Source organism: Mesoplodon bidens (assembly GCF_964165515.1).
Source record: "Mesoplodon bidens genome assembly, chromosome: 9".
Taxonomy (NCBI): domain Eukaryota; kingdom Metazoa; phylum Chordata; class Mammalia; order Artiodactyla; family Ziphiidae; genus Mesoplodon; species Mesoplodon bidens.
The window spans coordinates 61786943-61813605 of NC_138166.1; the positions used below are offsets into that span (position 1 = coordinate 61786943).

The 26663-nt window shown below is 38.2% G+C and overlaps 1 protein-coding gene across 5 annotated transcripts in view; it reads right to left on the reverse strand.

Moving 5' to 3' along the window:
• The window catches only part of PDE1C (phosphodiesterase 1C), a gene marked incomplete at both ends in the record, with an annotated part of 531390 nt that overhangs the window by 29464 nt on the left and 475263 nt on the right, over positions 1-26663 (reverse strand). For all 5 annotated transcript variants that reach the window (XM_081244322.1, XM_081244325.1, XM_081244324.1 and 2 more), the window contains 2 exons: positions 16305-16382; positions 23203-23433. In XM_081244322.1, coding sequence (XP_081100448.1) covers positions 16305-16382; positions 23203-23433 — 309 coding nt within the window. The remainder of the gene's footprint in view (positions 1-16304; positions 16383-23202; positions 23434-26663) is intronic.

Sequence of the window (26663 nt, forward strand, 5' to 3'; positions counted from 1 at the left end):
GGACATAGGAAGAAAATCCATTTGAATTTAATGGGTTAGAAATGAGTCTCTTGCCTGCTGCCATAAACAACTAGGGCTCATAACCTAAGAAAGGTGGGAGTGAATAAAAGCTGGAACAAAGACCCACCTATGGTTCGGTCATTATGGCAGCAAAACATACTGCATCAACAAAACTTGGCTGTAGAGCTAGTTGGTGACATGGGGGTCCAAACTCAAGGGCTAATTCCATTTGTCACTTTCTACCCAGGGACATGTAGAACTGGTGGTTTGTCAATGATGGGTATATCCCTAGTACTTTCCCCACATACCAGTTAATTCTTAACTCAGGTGTGTAAGCCTTTGCTTTTTAAGTGACAATGGGACACAGAGTAAGGTGTCACAATCCGTGCAATGGAAGAATGTGTCTTCCACTTCACTGCTCAACTTGGAAGAAGCTGTTTCAAGAGAATGGAAAGACCACAGCAAGTGAGCTAGAGCTCTGGAAATACTGTTCTTCCAGTTAATACTGTTGTCTTACCAGCTCTAGTATCAATTTATAGCACAGTAATACATTGTTTTTTATTTTAAAAAATAGATAATTATGCTTTTTTACTCAAAGTCCCTTCAAAACACTTTCTAAGGATTTAAAAATAAGAGTTACATGGTGTTTTTGTTTTTCCACGCTGAGAGTTCCAAGCAGAGTGCTATCCTGAATAAAATTCTCTTCCCACCTTTTTCCAGCTAAATTAATGACTTAAAGCAAATGTAAAACATTTCCATCTTTATTGGTGCTAGAAAAAACGGCTATATTCCTATTTCTTTTTCAAATATTGTTTAGTCTTGATTGAGTATAAAAGGGAAGCTGTACCTTTCTATTTTGATTGGTTGCAAAGGTCTACATAGAAAAATACAGAATTGAAGTGAGGTCAAAAGTTCAGGTTCCAAGGTCAAGAACTGACACGCACTGGTTGTATTTCACTTCTATTTAAAACCACCTCAAAGAGCATAGTTTGCAAATCGATGTCCCATGCATTGAATGCAGTTCATAGGGATGTTTTCTTTGGCCAGCACTGTGTTTGTAAGTTTCTGAATTAGTTGCCAATATTAAAAAATTTGGAGGGGGTTTACATAAAATCGTAGGTATCTAGGACACTCATTCCCACGTAGCACTGATCCCGTAGCTGCCAGCCACTGCCCCCTTGGGGCAGTGCATGCCCTCCCCACTTCCTCCCTACTGTTCCTCACTGGCTCTCTGATACCCAGGCCCACGATGAATTGCCATTTATCGCAATCATTCTGATATTATAGCTTGCTGTACTCATTTACTTGACCTGCTGAGCTCCTGTTTTGAATTTGTGACCACGTGACTTACTGTGGTCACTGTTAGCAAAACAAGAAGATCAACAGAAAAGTCCGTGTTATTACCAAGCAAAATGGAAATCTGATCTAAGAACGCTGCTCGAATATCAGTACACGACTGTGCATTCCACACCACAGAGTTCTCCAGATCTTTCTGTTGGGGAATATTTCAGTGAGACAAAAGGCCTGGTAGACTACATACCCAGTCTCCTTTCTGTCTGAAGAAATACCACCATTTTGCCTTAGTACTGAGACGAGTTTTTAAATGTTTGTTTTCATGTTTTCAATGTGGAAATTAAATCTTCAACGAGGAATACGGTTAAGCCTACCATCCAGCTCTCTCTCTCTTCGTATTTGTATTCCTCTTCCATCACCAGCCTATTCATGTGATTTACCCTTAGGAAGGACTCAAAGATTCCTCTGTGAACCACAACTCCATTTTAAGAATCAGTTTCATTCAAATCACACCACTTAGATCCACAAAATTCCTTGACTTGCACTCCACTGGATCCCATTCTTGATTTGGTTTCAGGGGGCTGTGTTTTTCGTCTCTTTCCCTGTGACATTCACTATTCTTATTTTTGATTCATGCTATTAATCATCTCCTATCTGGTATTTCTAAAGGCTCATTAAAATGAAAAAAAAATTATTGGACATATCTCCCTGATACTAATTCCCTTAGCACTTCCGTGAATAGAAAGAAGAGCAATTAGGTCAAACCATAAATATTCAAAAGAAGAGGACCAGCCAGTGGTAAAAATTTCAGTAACCACTTAGTCATGGATGCTACTCAGTGAAAACACTGGGTTTCCCACCTGAACAATATGGTCATGAGCTGAAACATTCAGGTTTGTATTAATGAATGCACAGGTAAATTAAGCATCAAATAAAGAAGAGGAAAATCTCCTTTTTTATAAAACAGAAAGTATTTCATATCATACAAATGGAAAGAAAAGCATGGGAACAATTTCTAAGTCTGAAAGAAAACTGGAGAGAAAGAACGTTCCTGACTCAGGAAAGGAACAACCAGAGACTGAAATCATCATCTTAGCTGCGATGAAGGCCAGCTTGGCTGCATCCACCATCAGCAACCAGTGCAAAAATAACAACACATAAAGAAATACAGTGGCAATTCCTGTGTGTGTGGCTTTCTCAGGCCTCTCTCAGCATTTCCAGGATGTCCGTTCAGGCCAGACAGGTGCCTTGAAAGCCAGGGCATTAGCAAAGGATTTTGAGGAAGTCCCTTCATGTGTTTCTGTTTGTGCAAAAATCGGAAGTTGTGTTGTTTGCTTGGGCTGGGGGGATTCCCCCAGAGTTCTAAGACCTCAAACCAGCTCCCAGAAAGTCATCTCCTGGGAGGAGATGGCATGAGAGAAGGCCAAGTGCAGGGGTGGGGCTTGTTTTTGAAAGTTGTACACCTTCCCCAGATACAGGTCTTTGTGGAAGGAGAAGAGAATGAAGAAGCTCAGCTAAAATGATGCAAGACATTGGCAGCCTCTCTTATTGTCTATGAGTTGTGTTTTACTCTTCTGAATCTGAAAAAAAGAAAAAGAAAAAGAAAAGTGTCAATGCTGCCTTTCCCCGCCTTCTCAACCCTCCAGGTATGAGAAGAAAATCTGAGGGACAAAAAAAAGAGGGATCAATTACACATTTCAATGCTAGTCACTGCTGTCTCCTTTGTAACACAATCCTTCTATTCATAAAGGGGAAATCTCAGTGGAGAATTTTAAACACTGGTTACATTGGAAGGCTTAATAGTTGCTTTAAACTGAAGCATCAAATACTTGGTTCATGCAGTATGGGTTTTAAGATGCCTTATTGTGCAATCAGGATGACAGTGACTGCCAGATCTGATCTGGTCAATTTGCCTCAGGGGTCAGTGGGACTGGAAGAAATTGGATTCATCTAATCCCAATCATTTCCATACCAAAGCAACGTTCCTCTATCAGGATTCATAGCTATCTGCAGGAAGATGTTCTGCCCCAGACTATCGACTCCTTGAAGGCAGGGAAAATATCTTATCTTTATAACTCTTTTTGCATGTAGTGCAATGCCTGACACACAGCATATGCTTAACAAATGTTTCCCAAAAAGATTCAAAGCAAGATGCGCCCCAACTGAAATCACTGTGCAAATGGATAAATCACCTGGAGTCTCTACGGGGCCTAGAGTGAGGTGGTAGAAGAAGACAAAGATTGAAATAGGACTCATTAATGGAAATAAACAATCTTGGATTTTTTTTTCACCTGGCTTATTGGATAACATGTAACCTCAACAGACTTGGACAGGATTTTTAAAAAGCAAACAAACAAAAATTATTATGGTTGCTTCCCCTAAGTGCTGTGTGCTCTCCAAGTCAGCATGCCTCAGAGAGGATTCCCTCCTACGCAAGGTTCCAGAGGGACAGGAGACTTTAAAAAGAATAACATCATCATCTCCAGAAATGTTAGGAGTCACTAGAGGACAAGGAAATTTTCCATTCAACTTGAAAGACTTAACACTCTCCTAAATAAGACTTGGTCGAAATTAGGTACAAACCAGTTGGGAGACAGGAGAGCCCTTTCCGATCTATTGTAATTATGGTCAATTCTCAAATTTTCAGGGGCCACTGATCCAGACCTCCTGTGGTTCCTCTTTCTTCATTCTGGTCTTGTGAGTGTTTACTCTCCATTAGCACCTTCACCCATTTGGGAGAAATAACAGAAAAAAGAAAAACTTCTGGCCAATCACTTTACTCTGATTCTAGTAGGATCGGTGAGGGAAGTTGCCGGTTGCCTCACTGGAACTTGCCAGGGAGGGAAAGAGGTGAAACAAAAGCTGAAATCATGGATTAGAAATTTTCCATTGTTTCTGATTGTCTCTAGGTAGTTTGGGCCACAAGGGAATTGCAAGACACGGCCCGTTAGTGCTCTGGCCCTGTCATTATCAATTTGGGGTCATAGGTAATGAGACTCCTTTTAGATGGTCATTATAGCATTAGTCACCTTAAGAGATGTCCCCAGGCCCTCACATATAAAACCCAATATATTGTTATGATGATATAAGGTTAATCTCCTACTAAATGATAGATTGGTCAGACGGAAGTCAGGACAGATAGCTGGAGATGGCTGACAAGGATCACTGTTACACCCAGTGAGCTCCAATTTGCCAAGAAGGAAAGTGATGCACCTCCTGTGTCATAGAGCCTGGGTTAGCAGAGGCCCGCTGTCCAGACGGCTGTGTCCCAGAGATGGAAGAGGTACATCCAGGGTATGTGAATGGAACCCAAAGGCCCCTGAGAGGAGATCTTCCTCCCTTGCTAGTCATTGCTTATGGGTGAAATGGTGGAGTGGTCGGCTATGGATCTCTACCCTCCCCTCCTCGGCCTTCTGGTCAAGGGACAGAGGAAAGGAGTTGGTCAAGGAGTGGCAAAAAGGGGTAAATAAAGGCAGCCTGTATGTTTAAGCAGTGCCTGTGTTCACTGTCATTAAATACGACCAACATAAAAGAACAAGAGGCAGATACTCTGCAGCTGGGTCTGTGACCTGAGTGACTGTTCCCAGCCTTCCCAAACACGTTTTCTCTAAAAAACTTCCTCTTAGGGCACTCACCCCTGTGGTGGCTAGTATCATATCTATCTGCAGGAAGATATTCTACCTCAGACCGGAGACTCCTTGAGGGCAGGGAAAATATCTTATTTATCTTTGTAACTCCTCTTGAATGTAGTACAATACCTGACACACAGCATATGCTCAACAAATCATTAGTTTTTCATTGAAAGGAAGTGAATTGAATAAGCGTGAGGTGGATGGGACAGATGAAGGTGTAATGATGAATAGGAAGTCTCTCTCCAACCTTTTTCTAATCCTGACTTTCATAGTGTGATGTAAAAAGGAAATCATAAGTACATTGATTTTACAATTTATTCAACAGCAAATTATGATATGTCAAAAATGTATACTCCTTATGAAGAAATAGCCCCACTGTGCATGGCTCTTTGTGGAACTAAGCTCCCAGAGAAAGAGCACCTGCCATCCAGGTGGCTTTGACATGGTTTGTCATTCTCCTTACTCCACACTTCCTCTCCTAAACTTCAAATGTCATAGACTTGCTCTGTTGTGTTTTGGTTTCGTGTATATGTTTTCAATGTAAACTAAAATTGCATAAGCATTTAAAACAAAAATTGGGTAAGACTACAAAGTATATAAAAATGAGGATCTAAAAACAAAGTGTGAGAAGTCGCTCTGTATTGATCCGATTTACACGACTATTTTTGTTACAGCTGCTTTGAATTCCATTGATTGTAAGTCTATGTTGGCTTTTTGGAGGCCACAAAAAGTGGTTAAACTCCCTCACCTTTTTAAGAGTGACTGATGAACTGAAATGGAAAATATCTTTACCCAAGGTGAGAAAATTCAAGAAAATATCTAAATAAGTGCTACCTCCTCACCTGCCCCTGGAAGAAAGACTTCTCACATCTCATAGAGGGGCAGCCATGGGGGCTCTGAAGCCTGAAGTGTGTGGTGTACAAATTCACAGAAATGTATTTACTCTAAGGGAATGAATAGCAAAGAATGTTTCAGCAACTTAATTTAGAAAATAGGAGATGGAGACTTACAACAATGTGGCCTGACTCCTCCCTTCTCAGGCTACTCCTGAAGGTAAGTGGAGATGCTACAGAAAACCATTTGGTTTAAAGATAGTTGTTTTAAAAAGAGGCTTAAAGTTCAAGTTTGATTTGACTCTAAAAATGTGTTTAGCAATCATAATGTTTATTACTAGATCACAAGCTGACCATCTGTGAGGCAGCCCTCATAGAATCTGGCATTGGGTTTTAAAAACATCTGTAAACACTTTTATTTTTCATTTTCTTGGGTTTGATTTTTTTTTTACAGCCTGATTCAACTATCACCCAAGCTCAAAAGTAAGCTGACTTGGCTGAGCACAGAGCTGGGATTTAAACCAGATTTTCAAGTCCCAGAAACCCTTCCAGAGCTGCCTCTCTATGGAGTCAACTTTCTACAAAAACAACAAAGTGATACTGTAAGCAACAGAAAGAGTTGTAAAAGGCTAAATAGGAAACAAACAAACAAACAAAAAAACAGGGAAGAATAAATGTGGTAAAACCAAACCCATTTTAAATGTTGAGTAGTAGGATTTCTGTGGGGCTTATAAGCACGTCTTGGTTTGGTTTTGTTTCTTAATAATGAGGAAATACTAAAAACAAACAAACATTGTCTGAGAGATAGCTGTTAAGATTTACCCAGGCATTGTTTTCACTCTTCTGGTCATAAGTGCAAGACAGATATTTTAAATGGTTACCACCAAATACCCCAACATATGCATCCATGCTTTCTCCTTGCCCCAAATGATAGAGGATATATTAGGATTATTCTATATTAATTTTACTGCATATAATACCAATGCTATAGCCCTGCTAAGATGGGTGGATTGTTGGATGGATGAATGGATGGATGATGGATGGATAGAATAGATAAATAGATGATAGATAGATAAATTTGTAGGAATATAACTTCCTGAAACCTTGCCTATGCCATCATGTCCTAAAATTTGCCCACTGGATCCAAATATAAAAAATAAGAATAAGTACTGTACAAAGGGTAGTAGCATTGCACTTTTAACAGCTCTCTAGCTTGTCGGCGACTAGAAGAAAAAAATGGCATTAACAATGGAGACATCTCTAGCTCCTGGTTTTGGCACATATTTCAAAGGCAGCTGTTATTTTAAAGAATTTTTTTATAATGTTAATAGAGTTTCTTTTGACAAATGTATTGTTACTTGCGTTTCTCCAATCACTTGCAAAGAATCTGACAAAATACAATTTTTCTAGGGGGAGAACAGATAAATATTTATTTCATGAATACTAAAAAGTTATTTTTAATCCTGAACATCAGTATTAAGAAAAAAAAGACAAATCACATTTCCCCAGTAGTTCCAAAATTGTAATCCTCTCTGTCAAACCAGGTTCCTTTAAAAATACAATGGTACATTAAGAGTGTAAAGAAATGTCTAGAAGATAGAGTGAAACAATGAAAGCTTATACACCAATAATTGCAAGGGAAAAGTTGTTTAAAAATATTAATTTCCTCATTAACAAAGAGTACACAATATAGTTTTATGTGACATTTCTACTAGGTAGTTATTTGGTAAGAGACTGGAATCTAAACAGCTATGTGAAAAGCATGAATTGACTTTAGAAGTTTTCTTTAGTAGAACACAATTTAATTATTTTAAACCCACCAATCTTACATTGTATTATATATATGTATATATACATATATACACACACAATACATATATATATACACACAATATACATACATACATATATATGTATATACACACATACAATTTCAGTTGCTGTTTGATACTACAAATGTGAATTTCATAAACACAAAACCTACAGGAAGATAATAATAGCTGCATGCCACGTTGTTCCTTTATAATCCACCATGAGGCTATGTACTATATACCCTCCTTAAAAAGCACAAGGATATTCACTGAACCTAAAACTATACTAAAAACACATTGGTTTAAAATGGATGATCGTAACCAAAAGAGCTCACTGTTCTGATTCACTGTGACTCATCAATGCTAGAACCATGTGGATGTCAATGGCTTCTGTACCTCCATGCTCTCAAGTGTATCATCCGCAGCAAAAAGGAACAAAGAGATTTTCTGAGTTCACCCCATTTGACCACTTCCAACCGACGTATAATGGATTGGTTAATAGTCTTCCCCAAAATCCATCCAAAAAAATTATATTGGGTTTCAGTATTGTTGCACTCACAACAACTCTTGTTGGGTCAACCTACAGCATGGCTTCAAAAATCAATTAGAAAATGGCACTGAAGTATATAAATCAAAAATTTTAAGCTACAAAACCTTTTAGAATCTAATTAGGGGATCTTATCTAGATGCATAAGAATAACAGGTATCTAAAAACAATACTGCAATTCTCTCATACATTTATCAACTTTTTGTTGTTTTCCTTTGACAGGGACATTGCAGTGGAGGGTTAAGACACTTGGGTTATCACACTACTTGAGAAAATAAGGCATAAAATATTTTTAAAAGCAAATGTTTCATTCCTCTTTCTTGCTAAACCACAGCATGTACTTACTGTTGATGCTCTATGTGTTGCTACATATAAATATGTTAAGTAAATGGGTCACGAGAGTTTTCATGGACAAATGGCTAAGGGAAATGGGATATTAATCAGAACATGTGTTGTTATGATGACTTATCTTAATTGGGACCCAGGGCACTCCAGATGTTTGGTCCCTGTACACTCATGAAAAATAACCCATAAGGATCCTAGATTCTCATGTGGAAGGCAATTCCTTCATTAAAGAAACAGACCTACTTTTGTCAATACATAGAAGGCTACAGTGAGATATCTTCCCAGAACTAAGAAATAATGTTATCCTCTGAGAAGGAAGTGAATAAAAAATCCAAAGGACGGGATTAACTATTTGTAGAAACTACCTCAAGACAGCAGTGTTGATATCAGTGCCATAATCAATGGTGAAGTGTGTTGCAAATCAATCATTGCTAAAAAACAGTTAAGCCCTACAGTCTTACAGGTTTAATTTTTAAAGTAAACTAGAAAGGACTCAAGGTTATTGTTATAGTGTAGCACCGTCCTGGGTATGAGAGAAAAGGACAGGGTACCAGCTAGTGTCCCCAGAACTGTTCATCATCTTTGGCCTATTTTACCCACCAGAGCTCATGATCTGGGCATAATTTTGGGAGGTATGCAAAGCTTATGATAATATGTTAGGAAAAGAAAATAAGAGAGAAAAAGTTTGAGGACCGTTGCCTTAAAAACAAAGAAGTTTCATCAAAATCAAGGTCCAGACATGTCATCAAGGATGACTGAAAATGAACAAGAATGAGAATCTACCCCAAGATATCAACATATCTGATACTGAATGTGAGATCCAAAAGGAGACTAGACGTAAAAGGGGTGCCATGGAGGGCCGCCTCTTGCACTGTCAGTATCTAGTGTACACAAGATGGTCCCTATTCCCTCTATTGGCAGATTCATCCCAATGGTAGAGACAGACATTTCAGGATATTCTACCTTGAAGTCACAATTCATCAACTAACTCCCCCTACATTCTCAGCTTAGCAGGCAACTTTCTGATATGATTTGACTTCCCCAGTAGGTTTTCCTTCAGGAGAAAGAAACCGCTGACTGGCCAGTAGATGTGAGCATTCCAGTGTACATGAAGGATATATTTCACAGTAAACTGGCAATCAAAACCACACATTGGTCACAACTATTCATTTTAGTGTCAACAAGTCTTCTACAGCATAATCCACCCTTCATTTACTGTCAATGTGGAATTCCTTCATCTGACGATGTCAAAAATAAGAAGTCCATATACATGTGGATCTATTTCTAGACCCTCTATTCTACTCCACTGACCCATTTATCTATCTCGATGCCAGTACTATACTGCCTTGATTATTATAGCTTTATAAGTCTTGAAATCAGGCCTACCTGTTTAGTCCTCCAATTTTTTCCTTCTTTTCCCAAGTTGCTTTGTCTATTCTGAGTGATTTGCATTTCCATATACATTTTAAAACCAGCATGTCAATTTCTACCCAAAAAGCCTGCTAGGATTTTAATTGGGATTGCATGGAATCTACAGATCAATTTAGAAAGAACTTAAATTTCAACTATCTCTGGAAAATTACCAAATATTTGGAAACTAAGAATATATTTCTAAATAATCCTTAGATCAGTGTAGAAATTTAAATAAAAATTAGAAAATATTTTGAAATGAATGTGAATAAAAATGCAACAAATCAGAGTTTGTTACTAAAATAGTATTTAGAGGGAAATATACAGCATTAAAGGCCTATATTAGAAAAGGAAAAACATCTCAAATCAATGACATTAGCTTCCACTTTAAGAAACTAGAAAAATAAGGCAAACCAAACCCAAAAGCAAGCAGAAGAGAGGAAATAATACAGATCAGATCAGAATCAATGAAATAGAAACAGAAAAACAATGGGAAATATTAATGACAATGATTAATAAAATTTATTAACCTCTAGCCAGACTGGTTAGGAAAAAAAGAGAATACACAAATCACCAATATAAAAAATGATAAAGACAACATCACTATAAATTCTATAGCTATTAAAAAGAAACTAAAACAATATGAACATCCTATGACAATGTAATTCCATTGTGACCTGTGAACATTCTTTGTATGACTTGAATCATTTTACATTTATTGGGACTTGTTTTACGTCCCAAAATGTAATCTATATTTATAAATGTCCTATGTGCACTTGAAAAGAATATGTATTCTCATACTGTGGGTGTTCTGGGAAGGCCAATTAAGTCAAGTTTGTTGATAATGTCATTCAAGTCTTCTTTTCCTCGCTGATTTTATATATACTTAGCCTATTGATGATTGAGAGAGGGATGTTAATGCTTCCAAACAGAATTGTGTATTAAAATTTGTTTACACTTCATTTCATGCATTTTGGTACATAAATGTAAAGGATTATTATATCCTCTTGATAAATAGACTTTATCATGAAATGAACCTCCTTTCTCTGGTGACAGTGTTTGCTATGAAATCTACTTTATCAGGTATTAATATAATCATGCAAGCTTTCTTTTGATTACTGTTAGCTTGGCATACCAATTTCCATCCTTTTATTTTTGGGTTTTTGTGTCTTTTAATATAAAGGCAGAATATACTTGGGTCTTACAATCTGAAAAATTCTGCCTTTTATTTGGGCTGTTTAGGCCATTTACATTTAATGTGATAACTGATACGCTTAGTGTTAAGTCTATATTCTTGCTATTTGTTTCCTATTTGTCTCATCTATTCTTCGTTCTCTTCTTATTCTTTTTCTACCTTTTTTGGATTAATTATTCTTATGATTCCATTTTATCTCTTTTGGCTTATTAGCTATATGTCATTATCTTGTTATTTTAGTAATTGCTTTAGAGTTTATAGTATATGCTCTTAATTTATCTCAATCTATTGGGTTGGCCAAAAACCCGAACGAACTTTTTGGTCAACCCAATACCTTCAATTGATATTATATAGCTTCATGTATGATATTAGAACTTTACAATAGCATATTTACATTTCTCCCCTTCTCACTTTTATGCTATTGTCATCATACATTTTAGTTTTATATATGCTATAAACTCAGTAATATATTATTATTTTGTTCAAAGTCAATTATTTAAATAGTCAAGATATTTAAATGATAAGAAAAATATTGTATATTTATCCATCTAGTTACCATTTTTAGTGCTCTTCATTTCTTTGTGTGGATCCATATTTCCATCTGGCATATCTATCCTTCTGCTGTTCTTTAACATTTTTTGTAGTGTAGGTCTACCAGTAATGAATTCTTTCAGTTTTTATATCTGAAAAATATTGCTGCTGGGTATAAAATTCTTGGTTGAATTTTTCCCCTTAGCACTTTAAAGATGTTGCTCCACTGTTTTCTCACTTTCATTGTTTCTGATGAGATATCTACTGTTATCCTTATCTTTGTTCATCTCTCCATATGTAACATTTTTTCTCTAGCTGTTTTTAAATTTTTTCTCTTCATTACTGGTTTGGAGTAATTTGATTATAATATGCTTTTGGTGTAATTTTCTTTATATTCCTTGTGCTTGTGTTTTATTGAGCTTCTTAAGTCTATGGACTTATAGTTTTCATCATTTGGCAAAATTTTAGCCATTACTTCATCAAATATTCTTTCCTCCTTTCCCTCTTCTTTACTTTAGGGACTCCAATTACACATACATTAGGCTGTTTGAAGGTGTCTTACAACTCATTGATGCTCTTTACAATTTCTATTCTTGTTTCCTGTGCTTCATTTCAGATAGTTTCTATTGCTAATTCTCACTACTCTTTTCTTCCAAAATGTCTAATCATATCCAGTGTGTTTATCATTAATCCCACACAATATTATTTAGTTAATACCATCCAGTATATTTTTCATATCAGACACTGTAGTTTTCATCTCTAGACATTTGATCTTTTTTATATCTTTCATGTCTCTACTTAAACATATGGGCTACAGTTGTAAGAATTGTAAGAACTACTTTAATGCTCCTGTCTGCTAATTCTAACATCTGTTTCAGTTCTGGGTTGATTTCAATTGGTTGTTATTTTCCTCTTATTACTGGTAGTGTTTTCTTCCTTCTTTGCATATCCAGTAAATTTTGATTGGATGTTAGATATTGTGAATTTTAGCTTGCTGGGAGTGTGTACACACACACACACGCGCGCTTTATCCTGGGATGCAGTTACTTGGAAACACTTTGATCCTCTTATATCTTGATTTTAAGATTTGTTAGGTGAGCCTAAAGCAACATTTAGCCTACAACTAATTATTCCCCTGCTAAGGCAAGACAATTATGAGTATTCTACCCGATTCCCTTTAAATTCCAATTCCCTTTAAATTATGAGGTATTCTCGTCTGGCTAGTAGGAATAGGCACTTTTATTGCTCTGTGTGAAGTGTGAACATCAGGACTGTTCTTTCTAAACCTCTTGAATGGTTCTTTCCTGGTCTCAGATGGATTCCTCATTGAGAGTCAATTAGTACTCTGATGCATACTCTTCAGATTTCTAGAGTTCTATCTCTCTTCAGTTCTATCCTCTCTGGTGTTTTATCCCATTAATTATAGCTGCCTTGGTATCCATGGATCCTTAGTCAACTCCTCAACTCAAGGAATCCATCAGGTCTGCCTGGAAACCCTCTCAATGCTGTAAGCTGAGGCAATCGTCGGGCTTACTTCATTTGTTTCTTGTCTCTTAGAGAGCACTGTCTTCATTTCTTGATGCCCAATATTTCTTGATGTCTTCATTTCTTGAAAAACCATTCTTCCACATATGTTGTCTTTTTAAAAAAATTGTTTCAGGTAGAAGGGTAAACCTAATTCTTGGTAGCCCTCTTTGCAGAAGCAGATGTCCATGGATTGTATTTTGTCCACTCTTTCCACTCTTCACAACTGACTTACATTTCATGAACTGACATCTTTAAACATTCCAATTCCCAGAACATTCAATAAAGGAAAAATTCCTGCTGAACTCCCTCCCTGGGACTTGGTAAATAACCTTGCAGGGCTTAATTATAGAGAATCATTTGAGAGACACAAACAGTGGCTATCTCTTATATCGCTGTTAATGTAGTCAAGTAAAGTTAAGGGAAAATTCATATTTCTGGGCAACTATAAAAATTATAGCTATGCTATTTCAAACATGACTAAAAACACACTGAAAATAATTCATTCATGTGGCACCCCACAAGTCTCCCAATGGCAGTGTAAAAACTTAGCCCCTGAGAGAATCTTGGCTCAGAAACCTAGATCTTTTTATGTTAGTACATTTCTCCCTAAGAAACAAGGTATTTTCAAAGAGCATTCATTTTTTGAAGTCAGTTAGAAAATTAGTGCTGCAGGGTACTAAACAGTACTTTAGTAGCCTGACAGAGATAATGTACAACTGCAATGTGTTCATTTTGCCAGGATGTAATTTACCCTTTCAGCACATGCTCCTTCCCTCTGTATGTGCCTCAGCTCATTGGAGTTTGGGAATAGCCAACTGTAGTCTAGTTTCCATTGAGTTTCTTTCTGAATGCATACAGTATTAAACTTCAAAACATAGTGGGTTTGATCACACTGGGCACCAAATTGTGCTTGGATACTCCCTTTCAAAAATTAGAGCTGGTTCCCAGGCGTTGGATTAAGGGTAGGAGCATTAAAAATAGTTAAATTGACTCCCTCTGGTCATGAGATGTAATAAGATTCATTAAAAAGAAATGTTCAATAAGTATCTGTTTGTTACTAGATAGTTTCTAAAAATCAATATATCTACTGATATGAATATCATTTAAAATTTTTTCTAAAGTAGAGAGTTTTAATGCAATGGAGAAGGGGTATATGAAGCTGATCAAATTCTTTTCCACTTCATGCCACCAAGAAATAATTTTAGTCCTGATAAGATTTTGGGCTAAGATAACACAAGTAACTAAAGCCCAATGATCTAAGTCCTGATGACACCAAAGCAATAATGACTGATGTCGTGTTAGCCCATCAATGAAATTAAAATACAAAGTTGTTCATGCCCAGACTTACAAGTATATGGACACACCAGACTCAATTTGAATCAGTTGAAGGTTGGAGTTATGGAAGGAAAAAGGATAGACATCAGAAAATGTCCCTTCTTTATTTACTGCATCCTGTTCACTGCCCTATGGGATCAAGAATCCTGTTCATTAAATAATCAAGCTTTATGCTTATTTGTACAATAGAACAAAATATCTATTTCATCACTTCACCCCACCAAAAAAAAAGTTTAATTATTTAAAATACTGGTGATAATTCAATTTAAAAAGACACAGGTAAAATAAAAGGGCGTAATGAAGGTGATAAAATTTAACCTACAATGCTCACATGAATACATTACAACAGTTATTTATAGCACAATACAAGCATACAACAAGATTCAAGACCCCGTGTTAAAGATCTGGGAATTGGTTTATTCTGGGCTTTTATGCTGTAGGAATTCAGATGGGTCAGTCACTGGATATAGGATGGGTCAGGTGTCCAGGTGCTGGGTTTATAACTAACAGCATTCTCTTCTACTGTACATATTCTGGCTTGTGTTACCTTGACTTGGGTCTAATGATGTCTGGTACTTGAACAAACCTTACCCATAACAGAGTCTGGCTAAGAGACTGTCATTCTGAATCCTATTTTATCTCCATGTAATTCATGTCTTAGTCACAATTATTCAAGGAGGGTATGTATTAAGCAAGTGGTTTCCATTTGCATAAACAATTTGGTAAGAAAAATTGGACATGTATGTTCCCCAGATGTTATATGATAAGACACCTGGGGTGAATTATTTGAATGATCTTCAAAGAAAGAACTGATTTCATGCATATGGGTAAAGAGAGCATATCACAATGGCTTAGAGATGAAAACTAAAGGCAATTCTCTCTTTTTAACAGATGTATGAGTTGTATTCAAATTTCTTCTTACTCCTCAACCCAATTACCCTGCATTTGTTCTTCTCTGACTAACCAAACTACTCAAAGAATAGCTTAGCATCTAATACAATGTCTGCAGGGAGGTACGGTTCAAAGAGTCTGAGACCCTAACAAAAACCACTTCCTAAAACTTTCATTTTTAGTTTAATATCATTTATATGTATGGGGGGATAACTAGGAATAAGCCCATGTTATAATTCAAACAGGAGGATTATATAAAAGGAGAGAGTAGTTTTCTCAATCTGATGGTCCAAAGTTTGGAGGGCAATATAATTTGAACTTTCAGATTTTATAAAGAATGGAATGCTATTTATACAAAGTAAAAGCAGTGTTTATGAAGCCCATTACAATGTAGGTTCATTCTAACTGGTCTGGGATTGTCATCCAAAGCTTGCCTTTAAGACGTACTCTTGCTGACCAAACTGTATTCTACAGCTATGCACAGTCTCCAATATGTGGGCCTCCCAACACACTGATAACACTGAACAGATTTCTGTTTTTGTTTTTCCCAAAAATAATAACTCATTAAAGGTATAAAAAATTGAAAACTGAAAACATGGAACATTTCCCATTTACGCTGCATAATTCACAAAGACTTATATTCCATTCCATTATAATCAGCAAGCCCAGAATCAACTTTTCATAAAGTTTAAAATGAAAAATGGCAAGTGGGAAAAGAAAGAGTATAGAACTCATTTGTGATGGAGAAAATATGGTGGAAGGGAAAAGATACAACAATAATTTGTAAATTATTGAAAAAGGGATAATAGTACTCTTTAAATGTAGTGAATGTTTTTTTCAGGGTATAAGGCTATATTAACAATTTCACACAATTGCAACTTTATGTGTAAATCTAACAAGCTTGCATTAAATTGCACAATTTATGGAAAAATATAATGGGAATTATGCTCTTACCATCTGTTTTCTTTGAATCATTTCTGACATTGGATTGATCCTTCTGGTCTGTCTTATTTTTACCATCTTTCAAGTCACCTGAAAGTAATAAACATGACAAACAGTACATGTATAAAGCTAACGGGGAAGTTATAAATATCTTTAAAACTGTCAAGGTAAAAAAAGAAAAAAAACCACATAATTTTAGTCGTGAGGGGTTACATGTCTGAGTGTAAATATCAGGAAACTGGATTAGGTCCTGGAAATTGGATTATGATCTGGAAATTAAGACTGAAAGTTCATGTTAAACAGGATTGTACTTAAGTCAATGGTGTTATTTTCCAAGGAAGGCAGTTCAGCTTTACTATTAGGCTGTGGAGTGAGGAAAAACCTGCGTTACTGTAAGCTATATCAATTAATAGCTACTATTTAACTTCTATGTGCTTTTCCTTATCTGCAAAATGGTGATAATAATACCTACTTTATAGGCATAATATAAGGATAAATGCATTTAAGGTATTGAATGTGCTATCTGGCACGTCACTCAATGACAGCTGTTATTCTAAAACAGAGCTGTAAATGGTACTTTAATTAATGAGCTTGTTGAAATGGAATATGTAAAAGTTAAAAAACACTATGCACACCAGTGTAGAGTGAACATGTGTCAAAAATTTATTTAATTTATTTATGAAGGAACCAGGAAGACAGTAAGGATGGTTCCAAGAGCATTTAAGGAAATGGATATTTCTAGGTATTTTAGAAATATGTTAAAATAAGATTGCTAGGTTAGAGACGAAACTGGTTATGTCTTACAGGGCAATAAAACTATAACTGTTGGGGTTATCTCCTCTAGTAGTCAAAAATCTACACGTTAGTACATAACTTCACAGTACCTAGGCTTGAGCAAATAGTAAATGACAAAGTTAAACATAGTCATGTTCTTCTAAAACAAGGGGTCAGCAAATTATTGTCCGTGGGCAAATCTGGCTTGTTATCATTTTTGGAAATAAAGTTTTACTGGAAACATAGCTACATCCATTCATTTATATAATGTCTGTAGTTGCTTTCCTGCTGCAATGGTAGAGTTGAATAGTTGCAGCAGAGACATGCAAAGCCAGGAATATTTATTATCTGGGCCTACACAGAAAAAGTTTGCTGACCCCTGCCTAAGACAGTTAAATAATCCTTGGGCAGGTCTTTTTGACAATATGCCAGTGTGACATTGAAAGGACATGGTATTTCTTCTCTCAGATTTATTCTTAAGTTTTGGATATTTTTCTTACAAATCTTACTGATGGCGGCTTTCTTTTTAGCCTGCATAAAACCAAGAATAGATTACTACTAAATTACTGGCATTAATAAAGCAAAAAGACCCTAATAATTATTGCAGCCAGGAAGCGGGGAGTAGGGCCCAAGGCGGGAAGGGTACATTTATCTTTTCTACTTTCTTTGTGCTAGGCAGTGTGCTAAATGCTTTACATGCATCATTTCATTAAATTCTCATAGCAACCTCATTATGAAGGTACTATTATTGAAAGTAGACAAATTCATCAGAGATTAATTCACTAAGTGATCAATTTGCTGAATCACCAAATGATTGAGGATGTTTTCCAAGTTTGAGTTTTTCCTTGACTTCACTGCAGACACTCTGTCACACGCTGGTCAGGCCAGCTGTCTTGAGTGTAGTGGACTGCTCTCCTGAATGTGTTTCACATGCTCTCAGGCTGCATCTCTGCCCCAAACTTTGCAAGAGTGTCTGTTGCTATAGCAAAACTGCTCCTGTTGGCTACTTTAGATCTGGTTTAAGCCATCGATCTGACAAATGACCAACTGATCTTTCTACAAAGTGATTTTGCTTAAATATTAAATAGTCTTAAGCAAAACCCCACAGAATCATCTCCATTTTATGGCTCTGGAACCTAAAGCACAGATAAAGTAATTTACCATAACATACACAGACAGGTCTGATTCTAGAGGCCAAGCTCTCAAGTACTGTATTTTGCAACTTCCCTATGAAGCTTAAGCTCTAGATTTCAGACTTCCATTTACTGTTGCCATTTTTATTTTTATTTTTATTTTTTATTTTTTTGCGGTACGCGGGCCCCTCACTGTTGTGGCCTCTCCCGTTGTGTAGCACAGGCTCCGGACGTGCAGGCTCAGCGGCCATGGCTCACGGGACCAGCCACTCCGCGGCATGTGGGATCTTCCCGGACCGGGGCACGAACCTGTGTCCCCTGCATCGGCAGGCGGACTCTCAATCACTGCGCCACCAGGGAAGCCCTACTGTTGCCATTTTTAAATGCCTTTGGCCTATAGATTTATATAGAAATGGTTACCCAAGGATAATTCAAGACCATTTTAGGTTACATTCTACAAAATAAGTAGTTTTAATGGAATTTGACAAATTCTAAGCTTGAGGGAAGGGGAGTCAACTCTGGCCACAGTGCCAGCAGGAGGAGTGTGAGTGAAGCACATGGTCATTGCACATTACCACCACCAATGGCCAAAATAGATGGATTCCTTTGGAAACCCCATGGAACAGTTCAAACGCTGGCTTTTCCCTATTTTAAGGATGCCAGAAATGAACTCAAGGATGATCCTGAGCCTTGTAGTCAAACTAATTCCCTACAGAAAAATGGTCTTTCTTTCCTCAATGAGACTTCACACCTCTAATGCACAATACTTTAAGGTTTCAGGGTTGCCCTGGACTGCAGCTTTACCCACAGCTGCAGCAGGGCCAGGATGTCTTCTAGAAGTCAGCAGGAGTAGTCTGATGTGCTGGATGCTAGCCAACAGCCTGTGGAAGCCTGCCTTCTCCTCAGTCAGGGTTGGGGAGGCTAAAGGGGAAAGTACCTTGATGGAGACCAAAGCTTAGGGGTTCCCATGATAGCTGATAGGGGACCAAATGTCTAGAACCACAATTAGCCAATATCCTTCAGCTCCATCCTGGAAGTATCTTGAGCGACCACAAAGAAGAGTGCCGGGAAAGTGACACATGTTTGTTTGATGATGCTCCTTGAACAGAATCCATTAGGTAATTTCCCATGGGTTGAATATGGACTAACGGCTGATGTGAGCTGTTATTCAATAAACAGGGGGAAACAAAAGAGCCTTTCTGTGCAGTTATAAATCATTTTAATTAGGCTGCTGCAACCAAGTCCCGAACCACCATTAGCTTTTATTATTATTGCTCAAAATTGATTTCTTTCCCCACCTCTCATTTAATACTTAATTTTTAAGGGAAATGGTAGACTACTGCTTACTTTGGGAAATGAATGCAGTTGTGAGTCAGTCCAGCCTAGCTGAAGGCTCAGGCTCCTGTTTTCTTTCAGGCACTCCCCTAACCATCTTAAAAATAAATTATTGCCACCTCTGCCCTCTCTGAGTATTTGTTTATACCTGTCTCGTAGAATGTATAACCTCCTTTGTGACCAGCATGTTTGTATTCATTGGCTTCTCTCCCTGACCAGACCAGGGGTTGGCAAACTATGGCCCATGAGCCAAACGTGGTCCCAATGCCTGGGTCATATAGGTCCCACAACCTGAAAACAGTTTTTAATATTATTAAATGGTTGAAAAAAGAGAAGGATATTTAATGACAAGTGAAAATTTAAATTTAAATTTTCATAAATAAAGTTTTATTGCAACATAGCCATGCTCACTTGTTTACATGTTATCTGTGGCTGCTTTTGTACTAAAACAGGCGTGTTAAGTAGTTGCAACAGAAACTGTATGGCTGCAAAGCATAAAATTTACTGTCTGGTCCTTTATAGAAAGAGTGTGACAACCCCTGGAATAAACTGATTATAAGCTTCTTGTGGACAGTAGCTGGGTCTCAATATTCCTTCTATTTCCTACTCTCACCAATAGCGCCAAACCGCGCAAATAAGGTCATGCTGGTTAAGGAGTACAGAATTTGGACTCACACATTCCTATTTGACCTGAAATCTCTACTTAATGTTTGCTTGGCCTTAAGCAAGTGATTTAACCTTTCTGAGTCTCGGTTTCCTCATCTGCAAAATGGAAATGAGTATATCTACCTCATACAGTTGTTAGGATTTTTAAATGATTTAATGTATGTAAAATCCCACGTACAGTGTCCAGCACATATTAAGCATTCCATAACTGTTACTGACATAATAATGGCTGTTTTTATTAAGGAAAAGACATTTTAAACCCACTTCCCTAACAGAAAAAAAAGTAGGGAAGAAACACATCTCGCCTTTCTCACCAGTCCTTACATATTCCCCCTCTGGGAAGGAGAGACTCATGTAGAAGGAAGAGTTGAGTATGCACAGCTCAGCCCAGCCACCCGTTTCTCCAGCCCCCAGCCCCCTCTGAGATGCGTTTTCCATGAGACACACACCTTTTCTGTTACTGCAGAAGCAGCCTGCTTAGGTGTGGAGTGGGGGGTAAGGGACGAGGCCTGATCCCACCTGCTCTGCCAGTGTCCCGTGGGCCATGCCCAGTTCAGGGCAGATGTGTGCAGAAGCCCATGTGCTCAGCAGATCAAGTCTGTGTTTTCCAGTTCAGCTCCAGCTGCAGTGGAGCTAACATTGTGATCACTTTCTGATTCTGGTGTCTCCCTCTTAGTTGGTTCCACCCTCAGTAGGGGAAGACAGGGGTGTTTTGCATTGCTCTCTAAAACTCCAACAGTTGTATTAGAAATTCTTATTGAATTGAACATATTTTCTGACCTATGATGCGTTTGAATACACAGCAAACTAGTTACGAGCTGTCTCCAGAACCTGGCTGCTGAGGGGCTGGGCAAGTCGGATGATGGCCTTCCCTGCCTCCTGGGGTGTTCGTGGGGCTTACCTGAAGGAATTTAGGCAAAAGCTCTTGGAACACGACATGAGCTTTTTTTTTTTAAACACCTTTTCAGTTTATTTATTTATTTATTTATTTAATTTATTTATTTGGCTGTGACGGGTCTTCGTTGCTGTCCGCGGGCTTTCTCTAGTTGCAGCGAGTGGGGGCTACTCTTCATTGTGGTGTGTGGGCTTCTCACTGTGGTGGCTTCTCTTGTTGCAGAGCACGGGCTCTAGGCGTGAGGACTTCAGGATTTGTGACACGTGGGCTCAGTAATTGTGGTTCACAGGCTCTAGAGTGCAGGCTCAGTAGTTGCGGCACACAGGACTAGTTGCTCCACGGCATGTGGGATCTTCCGGGAGCAGGGATCGAACTCGTGTCCCCTGCATTGGCAGGCGGGTTCTTAACCACTGCGCCACCAGGGAAGTCCTGACATGAGCTCTTATCATTATTACATGTATTAAAACATTGTTTTCTGTTCTACATGTTATATATGTCAACTGCAAAAATAATTGGAGTGTCGTGCTAAGCACTTTCTACGTATTTCTCATTTACTTGGGCTGTGTAGCATAATAGCTAGACCATGGTTCAGAGGAGATCACCTGGACCTACGAGGCAGGTGAGAGTGAATATGTAAAGAGAGAACGAATTTATTTATTTATTTATTTATTTATTTATTTATTTATTTATTTTTATTCTTTTTAAAGGATGGTCTTTTATTTTTTATTTATTTTTTGGCTGTGCCACGTGGCTTGCCGGATCTTAGTTCCCAAACCAGGGATCGAACCTGGGCCCTCTGCAGTGGAAGCGCTGAGTCCTAACCACTGAACCACCAGGAAATTCCCAAGAGAGAATTTTAAACAGCATCTGGTGTATAATCAATAAATGCTAGTTGTTTTATTGTCATTGTTGCTTTTGCTACCATTATTATTATTGGAAGCTCACAAGTGGCCCAAGCTATGAGCAGTTATTATTATGCACATTTTACAGAGACAATGGAAGGTTAAGTAACCTGGCCAAGGCCAGCAAGAAGTGAGAGGCACAGCTGTGACTTGAATCCAGGTCTGACTGCCAAACGACCATGCCACAACCTGGCACTTGAAAGCTCCAGTGACTCTGAACTTCCTGCTCTTCCCTAAACAAGGTAAGCAATTCCATGCCCCTATGCATTAGCTCATCGTATTCTCTCTGGCTGAGAAGTCCCTGTGTCCCCCCAAATTTCAGCATTTGAAACACAGCTTAGACATCACCTCTTCTTGAAGCTTTCTTTGACATTTACTACATCTTGCAATCCCCAGACCCAACAAAGCTACTCTTTTCTGCACATGGCCCTTGGGTATTTTATCTGCCATGCCACTACTGTTACTGGCTCAGAATTAATTCTGAGGGTGTCCATATCCCCTAGGAGATTGTGGACTTCTTGTGGCCTTTTCATTTCTAAATTCTCAGTGCCAAGAGCAGTGCTTGGCATTGAGTTGTTAACCAATAAATATTTGTTGCATTAAATATAAGAAATCATCAACTGTATGCACACAACAGTGACCAGCTCATCCTGGTTTGTCTGGAACTTTTCTGGTTTTACTACTGAAAGCCCTGAATCCCAGGAAACCGCTCATTCCCAGGCTAACTGGGATGACTGGTCATCCTAATGTATACACTTGTTCACCTACAGATATATAGACAATACTATGGAAATAGACCTTAGACAGACATGAGTGCCGGCCCTGCCAGGGGGATGGTACCTACAGAAGACTGCCTTTCTATTCATTCATTCCTGCGCTAAGCACTCAGAAATGTGCTGGGATTGCTAATAGGAACTTCTCCTGCTGGCAGGCAGGCACTGGCCAGAGTCTCCAGGACTACCCAGCTGGAAAGGGCCCAAAAGATATAAATCTCCCCAGAGAGCATGGCCTAAGCAAGCTTCTGGCTGCTTTTGATGGGATCCTAATAGGATCCTCAGCCTAGGGAGGTATGATCATCAGCAGCTGGATGGCCAGGGCAGCCCTGCTCTGTGACCTGTCCTCACAGGGGCAGTTCTTTGCCAGCGTCCATTCATCATATCATTAGCACCCTGAAAAGAGCCCTTCACCAGTGCAATCCTACTCACCATCCTGTTGCTTTTCTCCTGATGACTTCTCAGCTTTGGAATTTTTCCCACGAGGGCTGTCACTTTTGTTTGTTCCTGTTCCATTGACTTGATTCTTAGCTTCCCCAGATGCCTTTTTCTCGGCTTTACCAGATGCACCTTCTTCAGCCTGGCTTTTGGCTTCCATTTCCTTTTGCTTCTCCTCTGCGGCCAGGCGAGCCTTTTCTTCTGCTTCCTTCTTGGCCTTCTCCTCTGCATCCAGAACAAGCCAGGAAAGGTGGAGAAAATATAAAAAGAGGTCATGCCATTAGGAGAATTGCCTCTTTGAACAAAAGCAAGAATTTGCATTGGGAATAAATGCATTAAAATGACCTAAGGTGTTTACTGTGCGTTTGGGGTATAATTTTGGTTATTTCAAGTCAGATTGGTATGTATATTCAGGAAACCAATAATATCTGTTCATGGTGATGTCATTTCTGAAAACAGTGGGCTAGAAGAAGGGGATGGGGAGAAAGTAATAATAAGGATAATAATAATTAATAAACCAATACTGTAATTGGCATTAATATTAATATTACCACCAATAAGTTCTCTTGAGTGTGTCCTCTATGCCAGGTATTATACTAAGCGCTTTCCAAGGATTACTTCCTCTCATTCTCAACCTCATATGGCAGCTACTATTATTGTAACTCTATTTTACAAATGTGGAATTGAGGCTCAGAGACATTACAAAGCTCTCCCACAGCCCAGTAAAAACTGAAGTTTCATGTAGATTTGCTTAGAAACTGGAGTTTAAACATAAAAAAACTGATTACAAAACCAAAATACAGGGAAAATAACCACCACTAGAATACTGTTGCAGGCCACTGTCTGTGAATTTAAAAGTAGGAGGAGGGTAATTAGGCCTCACAAAAAAACATGGTCTTCAAACTGTCCACAGGGTGAGAGGCAGCCTTTAGTTTGGCCAGGGATGCTGGTCTGTGTCTTCCTCTTTAATGAGAGGGTGTCAGCCTTATTTCCAATTTGGTTGACTGTGAAAGGGTCTGGCTCTGTGTTTAATCAAAAACATAGTGTAATTGCCTATGGTCAAGGATTCATGAAAAAGTGGATACATTCATTCAACTAATATTTATTGAGCAGCTACAGTGTCAAGTACTGTTTTAGGCACTGGGAATACAGCAGCAAGCAAGAAGACTTATAGAGTAGAAAATACCATAATTAAGCAAACAAATCATTAGGATAATTTCAGATGGTGAAAAGAGTTTTACAAAAAAGTAAAGCAGAATAATATGATGGAACGCGATCAGCATAAGGGAAGGAGGTGGCATTAGGTAAGGAGGTGAAGTAGGTGACATTTGACCAAATCTTGAATGATGAATTGCTGACCATGCAATAATCAAGAAAAAAGAGCATTCCAGGCAGAGGAAATAAAAAGTGTAAGGCCGTAAGACTGGAATGAGCTTGGTATGTTCCAGGGACAATGAGTTAGCCAGTATGGCTAAAGCAAATTTAGTAAGGGGTTAGTGACAGATGATGTGGTCAAGTGACCAAGGACATGCAAGGTTGAGATCATGCAGAGCCTTGGAGGCAATGAAGTGGAGCTGGATTGTAGGAAGTAACCTACAGAGACCAACAGAAGGCACCTAACAGAAACCAATCCTCCCTTAAGGTCTACAGACTCACTGTCTAGCATTCAATTCACTCAAAAGGGCTTCCAACCTCCACTATGAATAGCATTATTGCATTTTTTTCTCTAGATGTGTTACAAATGCCCCACACCTCATTACCAGGAGTCTTCTTTACTTCCCTTGGTTAGCCCTGGTCCTGAAAACAGCTGGCTTTCATAGATGACAAGTGAGATTTTAATCTAATGGGCACCAGAGTGGTTATGCATGTGATCACATTTCCCTTAGTTTTAGCTGCTAAATAGCACAAAGCCCAGATTTGGTTCCAGGTTCACACGCTCACCGGGCTTTATGGCGTTGTATTTTGTGCATGTCTATGACCTCTGGCTTCATTCTACTCTTCCTGCCCTTACATTTGCCTGGCTCAGATGTCCTCCTTAATATATTATGAAGTTTTCATTCATCCTTTCATTGATTCATCCAACCACCTATCCAAACCAATACCCTGGCCTCACCCCTGACAAAGTAAATCAGACTCTGGAGGGAGAGAGGCAAGAAGAGGATATTTTTAATGCTCTCCAGATGAGTCTAACATGCAATAAGGATTGATAAGCACTGATTTAAATTTTAAATGTTTGCCATTCAATATTTCATGATATTCTACTTCCCAACAGGATGTATTGATAATTTACAGTGAAAAGGTAAGGAAAAATTTCTTAACAAAATTGCATAATTATGTGCATATATAGTATAATATGTCTTCTGACTCCTACAGAAAGGTACAACTAAAGAGTAAAAGAATGCCCTTGCAGAAGATAGGGAGATGGCATTCTCAAATAGGCTGCAGGCCCACAGAAGGCTCCCTAGAATGTTCGTCCAGACTTCCTCTTATTCTTCTGTAATGCCCTGAGGACAAAGGTCAAATGTCATCTCCATCACTGAATTCCCAGTGCTTGGTATAAGATCTGGCACCTAGCAGATGCTCATGGAGTATTTGTTGACTAAATGAAATGTACACAGAGGGTGTGATTCACCCTATCTGCCAATGAACCTGACTCATATTCCATCATCAGCAATCCAGACCAGTATAAAATACAGGAACTATACACACCCTAAAGTCCTATCCTGAAAAAAATTAGCCATTTGACTGTATTTGACTATAGGTAAGTAAAAAGATGACTGTACTTACTACACAGAGAGGGAAAGAGGGCCAAGGGGGAAGAGAATTCATTTATACTCAGATACCAGGTAAAATAATGTATAATCCTCTCACAGAATCCCCACTGAATCTACTGCAAACTTTCAACATTCAAAATATCCCCAAGTTAAAAGTAATTTTGAGGAAAGCTGAAGGTGTTAAATTCTGCTTTGCTACAAGAGTGCAACATATTATCTGAGCAAGAAAAATTCATTTGACAACTGAGTCAGACCAATTTTCTATGGAAAATCTAGCAAAAACCCCCAAAAAACCGGGGGGTACATTTCAGAAACAAGTCTGTTTGGGCTCAACTACAGTTGACAGCAGGCAATTAATGTTTAAATTAGTGAATGGTAGCTCTTATGACATCATAATCAGATCCGACATGATTCCTTTCTCTGCAGCAATCATGTTCCAATGGATGGCTCTGAAATGTTCTACAACTTCTCTACTCTGCTCCTATCTCTTCTTTGTATCTCTGAAATATCTGATATTAGTGAGATCAGCCATCAGCATCCAGTGCTACTACTCAAAATAAGTAGACAAAAACAAGCAAACACATAAATAAGAAAAGAGAAAATAAATTGACAGAAGGAACATCTGTTCCACTGTAATCCAATCCCCTTATATTTTCAAGGTGAAATATTAATATATATAAA